General features: G+C 31.6%; 1 protein-coding gene across 1 annotated transcript; it reads right to left on the reverse strand.

Annotated features, from left to right (window-relative positions):
* Window positions 1-653: 653 nt before the first annotated feature.
* On the reverse strand, window positions 654-10,239 carry LOC131841693 (uncharacterized). Its single transcript, XM_059190011.1, has 4 exons — window positions 10,212-10,239; window positions 9,012-9,570; window positions 8,812-8,927; window positions 654-796 (listed from the first exon to the last, which is right to left on the reverse strand). The coding sequence occupies exons 1-4, from the start codon at window positions 10,237-10,239 to the stop codon at window positions 654-656; spliced, it is 846 nt and encodes a 281-aa protein (XP_059045994.1).
* Window positions 10,240-10,482: the final 243 nt, after the last annotated feature.

Here is a 10,482-nt window from a genome sequence, read left to right on the forward strand (position 1 = left end):
GGGACGGAGAGCGCGAAAGACCACCTCTACTCGCTCCTTTATTTATTAATTTAAACTTTACATACAATGCAATTATATTTAATTCTACCTATTAGGGAATTGAAACTACTACAATTATAAATTTTATTAAGCTAACAATAATCAAATATTTACAATAGTCGCGAACAGTATATAGTATTTTTCTAGTGTGCTCTGGTTGATGTATATTGATAACTGTTTTCGTTAATTTACACAGGTTATTTACCAGCGACACAATATTAAAAAGTAAGATTCCTTGTGGAAATGAACATTTGCTGAGAGAATAGTAATATTTGTAGAAATAAGTCGGTACCTAAGAATATTAAATACCTAAACCAATTTATACCATAGTGTTATTGTAATAGATTTACACAGAACTGGAAAAATTTAGTAAAAGTGTTTTTTCATAGTAGTACAGTTTTTTAATTACATTATTTAAGGGCGAATTATGAATTTAGTTTAAAAATTACGTACTCAGTCTGACAGATTGTGGGTGTGATGATTTTTTTTTAATGTATGTATTCTCATCAACAACCAAGGTTAGCATCCAAGTTCATAAATATAGATATGCACGCTGCAACTTACACACAAGACCTAACATAAAATAAGAAACAAATTAAATTTATTTCATTATATTAATTGTCCCTTTCGTATATATCTCCACGCTGCCTTATATAAGGAATCGCTGTCCTTCCTCCTTGCCCGCCACTGCCACCACGGTCATTCCAAGATCGTTTCGGCTTATAATCGTCTTCCATTGACTTTTTAGAACTGTACACTAAAACAGAATCAGCTATATACCTATAAGGTAAATGAAATGAATGTATGTATAACCTTTTATTATTTTTCATCAATAAACTAAAGGTCAATTTAAGAAATTATTTATTGAAGGTCTGTGCTATTGCAAAGATTAATTTGTTATCCCTGATTACCGTCGTTTATAGAAAACAATATTTTATTATTGAAAAATTCATGTTTACTATTTCTCCACATCAGTCCATAAAAATAAGAAGGCAATTGAAATATGCTATTTATTCCATCATTATATTATACTCCTTATTTCTAGGACTGAGAATTGGTTGACGATTAATTACTACTGTACATTGTAATACCCTCAAAACTTACCTTAAATAATTTAAATATGAAATTTAATTAAATTCTTTTTTTCTAATTTATTATAACATATATTTATTGTTCTTACAATATATGTTCAAGCTCATTTACATACACACAAGATATGCATATTTAAGTAATTAGTTCTAGAATATTTATAATTAATATTTACAAATACAAAATCCTATTATATATATATATATATATATATATATATAAATATCCCCTTGGGCACTTTGTGGCTCAGACGTGCCGTATAGGTAGTTTTTTGTTGATCCTTTTTCACTTGTTGATCCGGAGGCCTTTTGTTGATCTAATGCCAGATGACCATATGTAAATGTTGCTCCGTTTTGAGCCACAACTGTCACGACGAGTAATAATAATAATTAAGTGATTTATACACGATTTTATACAAATCCACCTTTTTGGCATACGAGCACTTCTTGATCCAATTCAAACGGGCCAATCAGGGTGCAGCATTTGCCAAGGGCTTCCTCATTGGCACGTTTGGGCTACTACATTATGGCTACAGTAACTTAATAATGTCTAGCTAGTATTTCAAGAATAATAGTCTATCTAATCTAAATATTTATAGAAATCAGTCTGGAGTAACGTGACTCCAGATCAAACCTCAATACTTGTTATTTTTTGGACGGGAATCTTTTCTTTTGTAACAACGTTACTGAGCGAATAAAGAGAAGACGCAACGGCGGATCCAGGGGGAGCGTCATGGAGGTCATGGGAGTCATGGGGGCGTCATGACTCTCCCCCCCCTTAGCCCAGAACTTAGGTAGACCACTAATTGAACTAAAAAATAATGAAACAGCAAGTTTTTTTGCACGATCGGAGTGTTGGTACAGTAGTATTAATTATAATTAAACATTGTTACTTAAAACATAACAGTTAAAGTACTATAACACTAAAAGCAAAATAGGTATTTTCAAAATACTTTTTCAAAATAAATTACCCTTTGAGTTTTTGTTCAAACCTCAGATATTATATTTATTTTAGGTATATCAATCAATACATAGTATAGCATAGTACAGTCTGTCTGTCTGTCTGTTTGTTCCGGCTAATCTCTGAAATAGCTGGACCGATTTTGACGGGACTTTTTTTGGCAAGTAGCTGATGTAATAAGGAGTAACTTACGCTACTGTTATTTTAGAAAAATAAAATAAAATTTCACGCGGACGAAGTCGCTGGGGCCAGCTAGTCTATAGATATACCGAGATTTAATGTTTAAGTTGCTATTATGTTATTGACAAAATTTTACTGTAATGTTTACTACATGCATATGAATATATATAAGGTACATATACCAAAATAACTATTTTTATAATTTTAGTCTGTCTGTCTGTCGGTCTGTTTGTTCCGGCTAATCTCTGAAATGGCTGGACCGATTTTGACGGTACTTTTTTTGGCAGGTAGCTGATTTATAAGGAGTAACTTAGGTTACTTTTATTTTAGAAAAATAAAGTTAAATTCCACGCGGACGAAGTCGCGGGAACACCTTGTTTTTAATAAAAACATCTTTTTTGTGGTACTTGAGAATGTTGAAGCCTGTTGTTTGTAATATTGAAATAACCGTTTTTTACTACTTGCATATGAATATAAATACGGTACATACACCAAAATAACATATTTTACAATTTTTGTCTGTCTGTCTGTCTGTTTGTACCGGCTAATATCTGAAATGGCTGGACTGATTTTGACGGGACATTTTTTGCCAGGTAGCTGATGTAATAAGGAGTAACTTAGGCTACTTTTATTTTAGAAAAATAAAGTTAAAAACCACGTGGACGAAGTCGCGGGAACAGCTAGTATTAGAGATACCTACGCGTTTTTTTATTGATGACTAGCTGTACACGGGATTTCGTCCGTGTGGAATTTAACTTTATTTTTCTAAAATATAAGAAGTTAAATTCCACACGGACGAAATCCCGTGTACAGCTAGTTGTCGGTAGTCTAGCGATTTAGCTAGCACACTGCTTTGATTCCTGCTTGGTGGTCGAGGGTTCGATTCCTCGCACGCTGCAAACATTTGTATTCATGAGTATGATTGTTTGTAATGGTCTGGGTGTTTTCTATGTATAGATAATATATATGTATTTACGAAAAAAAATCTTTGTATTTATATCAGTACCCATAACATAATCTTCAGCTAGCTTAACTTGGGTCTAGATGAAGCTGTGTGAATTGTCCTGAGATTACTATTATTACTATAATAAATCTTTTCAAATCAGCCGATGTTTATTTTTGCCATAATACGTGCTGTTACCATGTGATAATATTACGTACGTACTTATTAAACTATTAACTTATTATTAAATTATTAACTATTTATACTGTTTTAAATGTGATGCGTTCATTATTTATATTTCCTTTGAATTAAAGACAAATGTATATATATATATATATTTATATACACTTGCACACTTAGTTGATCCAGCCACGATCCGTAGATATTGCTGATCCACTGTCTCTCTCTTTCTATCACTATCTTTGTATTCTAATATGCGATGTTGCCGTTCCGGCCGAGACCATGCGTTGTTGCCAAATGTATTCGTCGATAGTAGTAGATACTTATACTCGATATATATTTTTTCAACAATTTCCTGCAATAGTGAATCCGTATCGGCATTTTTTTTAAATGCACAAAGATTTTTTGGCTCTGAATATATTTAAAAATCATTTACTTGTGTGTTGATGAATTTATATACTAGTACATGAAGTACCTAATACTTGTTTTGATTTGAATAGGTAGCGATATTATGAATTTATTATACGTAATCTAAAGATTTTGACGAAATAAAAGTAATTAGTTATCTGTTAACCTTGACTTCATGCTGGCACCAGTATTATCAGATGATGAACATACTCTTCGAAAACTTACAGCAGAAATATCGTGTTTGGACTCATTAGATAGGTCTCGATGAATAGAGTTTAAAAAACTTAAAATAAATGGTAAATTAGAAATAATGTATAAAAACCCCTTACGTAAAATTCAACCACTTTAAACTTAATAATAATAATAATTAGGAAAAGAGAAAAGCTATACATGCACTGAAAGTAATTGATGCCTTCCACACAATATTTTCAGTATTAAACAACTCTGTTTGTTCAGTAAAAGTGTAAATACACTGGTAACCTTTAATCATATTTTATATGCAAACATTACATATACAAACACTAAAGTTTTATTTCAGAATAGCCAGTAGTTTTCAAGAAATAAGTCTTTGAAATTGTACGTGTAACTTATATATATACCTACTAGTTTTTTCACCATAACAAACAACACCAATATGACCTAGTTAGTAGTTTACCTGTGTACCAATTAATAATAATAGTAATCTCAGGACAATTCATACAGCTTCATCTAGACCCAAGTTAAGCTAGCTGAAGATTATGTTATGGGTACTGATATAAATACAAAGATTTTTTCGTAAATACATATATATTATCTATACATAGAAAACACCCAGACCGTTACAAACAATTTAATAATAAGTTAATAGTTTAATAAGTACGTACGTAATATTATCACATGGTAACAGCACGTATTATGGCAAAAATAAACATCGGCTGATTTGAAAAGATTTATTATAGTAATAATAGTAATCTCAGGACAATTCACACAGCTTCATCTAGACCCAAGTTAAGCTAGCTGAAGATTATGTTATGGGTACTGATATAAATACAAAGATTTTTTTTCGTAAATACATATATATTATCTATACATAGAAAACACCCAGACCGTTACAAACAATCATACTCATGAATACAAATGTTTGCAGCGTGCGAGGAATCGAACCCTCGACCACCAAGCAGGAATCAAAGCAGTGTGCTAGCTAAATCGCTAGACTACCGACAACTAGCTGTACACCCGACTTCGTCCGCGTGGAATTTAACTTCTTATATTTTAGAAAAATAAAGTTAAATTCAACACGGACGAAATCCCGTGTACAGCTAGTCATCAATAAAAAAACACGTAGGTATCTCTAATATATTATACACTAGCTGTTCCCGCGACTTCGTCCACGTGGTTTTTAACTTTATTTTTCTAAAATAAAAGTAGCCTAAGTTACTCCTTATTACATCAGCTACCTGCCAAAAAAAGTCCCGTCAAAATCGGTCCAGCCATTTCAGAGATTAGCCGGAACAAACAGACCGACGGACAAAAATTGTAAAATATGTTATTTTGGTGTATGTACCGTATTTATATTCATATGCAAGTAGTAAAAAACGGTTATTTCAATATTACAAACAACAGGCTTCAACATTCTCAAGTACCACAAAAAAGATGTTTTTTTATCAAATAAACAGTTTTTATTAAAAACAAGCTGTTCCCGCGACTTCGTCCACGTGGAATTAACTTTATTTTTCTAAAATAAAAGTAGCCTAAGTTACTCCTTATAAATCAGCTACCTGCCAAAAAAAGTACCGTCAAAATCGGTCCAGCCATTTCAGAGATTAGCCGGAACAAACAGACCGACAGACAGACAGACAAAAATTATAAAAATTGTTATTTTGGTATATGTACCTTATATATATTCATATGCATGTAGTAAAAAACGGTTTTTTCTATATTACAAACAGACACTCCAATTTTTATTAAATGTATAGATGTATAGATTATTATTTATTTATTTATTTATTCATCCAAAATAATACAAATTGTGTAGGATAACGTAATAGTAACATTACAGTAAAATTTTGTTAACAACATAATAGCAACTTAAACATTAAATCTCGGTATATCTATAGACTAGCTGGCCCCAGCGACTTCGTCCGCGTGAAATTTTATTTTATTTTTCTAAAATAACAGTAGCGTAAGTTACTCCTTATTACATCAGCTACTTGCCAAAAAAAGTCCCGTCAAAATCGGTCCAGCTATTTCAGAGATTAGCCGGAACAAACAGACGGACAGACAAAACTTATAAAATATGTTATTTTGGTGTATGTACCGTATTTATATTCATATGCAAGTAGTAAAAAACGGTTATTTCAATATTACAAACAGAAACTCCAATTTTATTTACATGTATAGATGTATAGATTAAAAAAAAAGTAACAGTCATAAGGCTAGTCGTATGCCTAATATATATAATAATGTAATAAATTCATTTAAACTGAAATTGCGGGAACATTATTTAAATTTGTATCTTTTTTACTGTCCTTCTCCTTTTTTCACATCTTTCTGTTATATCCATATAGTTCTCTCTATATTTTCTGTTTTTCTTACTTTCAATTTGAGACTGTACTTATAATTTGATTATCGGATCATTATGTATTTACTTATATATAATATTTATACATTTATGGGTTATATTTACATATATATTTATGTATGTATACTGTTATTTTTTTATAGAAATGTATATTTTGCTTATCTTTATTATCTTTATAAATCTTTTTTTGACATTTCTTATTTATATTAGTGCACCGCCAATAATCTTTCTCTGCACCACTCATGGTTGCCTGGTAAATAACGCGGCAAAATATTAAGTCCGCCACATGTACAAATTTTTTTGTGCATTAAAGTTAAAGAAATAAAAAAAATACAATACTGTTTAATGAAAATGCGTGTTGTCTAGTGCTTTGAGATGTATCAAAATAAGGTCAACAAAAAAGTCCGTGATGGTATATGTCTATCTCTTAAGGATAACCAACAATAACCATTTTTTATCTTTTACATTTTACGGGATTTTTTTTTATCGTATGTTTCCCTTAAAATCATGTAAACTATGTTATTATGTCATAATCTAAAGAAATAATAATATTTTATAGTGACATATCCACTATAAAATACCAAAAAGTAGCAATGTAATTCGTTACGCGCGAATCAGGTGTTATAAGGTCAAAGGTCGGTGCACCCCGCGTATTTGATAAATAGTGCTTCTCTGGATGTCTTTAAGAGAAAATGGCAGTATGTACGTGTATATGTACAAGTCCTTAAGTGTTAAGTTTTTCAAATGTACATACAGTAAAGAATAAATATTTTTAAGTACAGTACTTACGTACATTAATATAATACCTACTTTTTACTTGTATCTATTGTTATCAAAATTAAATTATAAGTTCTTAACTTGACCACGACTATGTGACCCTCTCTTGGCGCCAAAACGAGTGAAAAAATGAACAGCATACGACGACGACGCAGTACCTATAGAGTGGAGCAACTGCTTATTCAGTTTTATTCAACTATTTAGTCCCTCCACCGTTACAATGAATGGAGGCGGATATTACAATGTACGTAGCATTGCGAATATAAAATATCTAGATTAGGTATAATAAATTCATAATTCATAGGCCGTTACGGTATCAGAGCCAAAGTCTTCTTTCTTTGTTTATGTACTGTTAGATGCGACAGCGACTTTGTTTTTATATTACTATGTAATTATTGATATACCTAAAATAAATAAAATATCTGAGGTTTGGACAAAATTTCAAAAGGTACTTAATTTTTAAAAAGTATTTTGAAAATACCTATTTTGCATTTAGTATTTGAAATACAAAACACAAAACTATTTTTGTTTTTAGAGTGACATTTCTATGAATTCACTGTCGATAGCGAGCGGTGCGATGGAAAAAGATAACCGTTTATAAAAATATAATAAATAACCCTGGACAATTAACACAGACTGATACTGAACTGATATAAATAGATATTTTTATTTTGTAAATACATATATAATATACATATAAAACACCCAGACCGATGAAAACAATCGATGACCGATGAGTACAAATGTTTGCATCGTGCGAGAAATCGAACCCGCGACCATCGGATGTAAAGCGGTGTGACCACCGAGGCAGTCGAAATATATAAATAATCTTATGAATTTAATTTATTCTAATTTGTTTATGTGCGCGGGGTGCGGTGTACGGTGCTCCCCCTGCCTCCACCGTTGCTGGAGCTTGCATGTATGGAGCATTGCGAATATAAAATATCTAGATTAGTAAATTCATAATTGATAGACCGTTACGGTATCTATATATATTCGGATTAAAATAAGTATCGCAGTAAGGACCAGTATATAAAGTGATCAACACAATTAACTGATTTTTGAAATATATATACAGAGCCAAAAAGTCTTTGTGTATTCAAAAAATATCTAATTTGTTTGTGTGCGCGGGGTGCGGTGTACGGTGCAGGGGGGACCCTGCCTCCACCGTTGCTGGAGCTTGCATGTATGGAGCATTGCGAATATAAAATATCTACATTAGTAAATTAATAAATTCATAATTGATAGACCGTTACGGTATCTATATATATTCGGATGAAAGTAAGTATCGCAGTAAGGACGAGTATATAAAGTGATCAACATAATTAATTGATTTTTGGAATATATTCAGAGCCAAAAAGTCTTTGTGTATACCAAAAATTTAGCCGTTCGGAGCCATTCAGTCACGAATTATTAGTAAAAAAAGTGTCGAGTATATCGTACTATCGACGAATATATATGGCCACATCGCAAAATAGAATGCGACGTTGCCATACCGCCTGAGATATACGCGATAGGAGTCAAGTTATTCAGTGCAAAAGGTGGAATCAGCAAGTGTGTAGGTTGTGGCGTGATCAACAAAGTGCCCAAAGAGGTGTTTATATATATATATATATATACATGTAATCTTATAAAAGTATTTAAGCATGTTTATTATATCATATACTATACTCACTTTCTTTGGAATCACGACGTGAACGTCTGGCTATTGAATTATTATTAACAGAGAGCCCTTTATAACGATCCTCATTTCTCTCTGCCATTGTCGACAATGAGACTATTTGCGATATCCTAATAAAGAGAAATAGAAAATACAACTGCCTATCAAACAAATCCGCACTTATCTTATTATGTTTTGAAGATTTACATACTTACAGGTTCGTCAATTTATTTTTATTCTTACTCTTTTTAATAGCTTGTGGGTTCAAAATTACATAAATTTTAGAATATTGATCAAGTCTCTCCAAACTACCGTCACCGCGATTTTTGTAATTAAAGGATTCAAGTAAATTATTTGGTTTTAATGCATGTTTTGATATTACTTTCTTGTTCTTCTGTTTTATAACATCAGCATTTTGTGATAATACTTCCTCTAAAATCTGTTGCGTTGGAAAACTGTTACCTGTATTTTCTCCATACTGCTTATTTAATAATTTAATTATATTTTTTATTTCCATATTGTCATAGTTTTGTTGTTTATATTTTCTCATTCTCTCCTTCTCATTAGCAGCTTCCTCTATAAGACCCACAATCTCTCCACTTCTTAGAATATCGCGGCGGTTGTCTTCTTTGTCAGAAGATTCGGAGCTATCCGAACTACTACGTCGATCTCTTTCTCTTTGTTGCAATTGCTGCTGTGTCTGCAATATCTCCATTAAAGTACCGACATCTAGATTCTGTGTGTTTCCATAAATTCCATTTAAGGGCATAATTACTGAAATTGATAACACACTAAGTTTTAAAAATGCACACAAACTTTCCAATTTGCTTATCAGAAGCAGAATTCTCTATAAGTTACGCACTCGCGATGTAGGTAGCCTACCTCATGGTACATAGGTCACGTAAGAAACTGTACTAAAAATTCTACTAATTAAAACTGTACTATTTTATATGATTGTACCTATATGACAATGGAAACTATTATACATAGACATATATTTATACGTGGTCTGCATATTTAATGCAGTCTACTATCACATATTTTCTGGGTGCATTGGCACGCAGTACACAAAATATACTAAAAGTATTGCGTTGGACGATCTTTTGCGAAATGGAGTCAAAAAGTTTTTTATCGGAAGCACCAATCCAAAAAATTACACTTACCACTTTTTTATACAATATGTATAAAAACAACATGCAGAAAGAAGTAACATATAAATAAGTAGTGAATTGTCAGACAAATTAGCATAATATAATATTTAATGTCTCAACGTGAGATTAACGTTAGTGATAATTAACTATAATTGAAATTTATGTATACATATTATTAAATACAAACTCTCTAAAAGCCCAAAGTTTGCAGACAAAGTGGTTAGATTACAGAATGTTACCCCGAACGTCTGCAGATCTACTTACCGGCAAATAAAAATGCTAGGCTCAACATTATAACTGTATTCCGTCAGAGTGCCTCAAGTAAAGTAAGTACGCAGGAGTTCTTATCAAATGACAAACTACATAAAAACTTATATGGCAATTTTCAATTTTCATTTACTCTTATCAGGTTGTTGATATAGTCTTAAAGAAATTTTAACAGCTGTTTAATATTTCTTTCCTAAAAAAACGTTTCGATCTATGAAAAAAATTGTATAAAAGTTAAGTTCGATACGCATCATCGCTTCATGCATAT

The sequence above is a fragment of the Achroia grisella genome, unplaced genomic scaffold (genome assembly GCF_030625045.1).
Source record: "Achroia grisella isolate CSIRO2021 unplaced genomic scaffold, CSIRO_AGI_Agris_v1 utg18712, whole genome shotgun sequence".
Taxonomy (NCBI): domain Eukaryota; kingdom Metazoa; phylum Arthropoda; class Insecta; order Lepidoptera; family Pyralidae; genus Achroia; species Achroia grisella.

Bases quoted from the DNA above. Each gene is read 5' to 3' on its own strand.
- LOC131841693 (XM_059190011.1), bottom strand. From the start codon at position 10,239: ATGTTGAGCCTAGCATTTTTATTTGCCG. The intron at 9,571-10,211 runs GTAAGTAGATCT...TATCAATTTCAG, and splicing joins CCTAGCATTTTTATTTGCCG to TAATTATGCCCTTAAATGGA. The intron at 797-8,811 runs GTGAGTATAGTA...ATTCTGTTTTAG, and splicing joins ACGTCGTGATTCCAAAGAAA to TGTACAGTTCTAAAAAGTCA.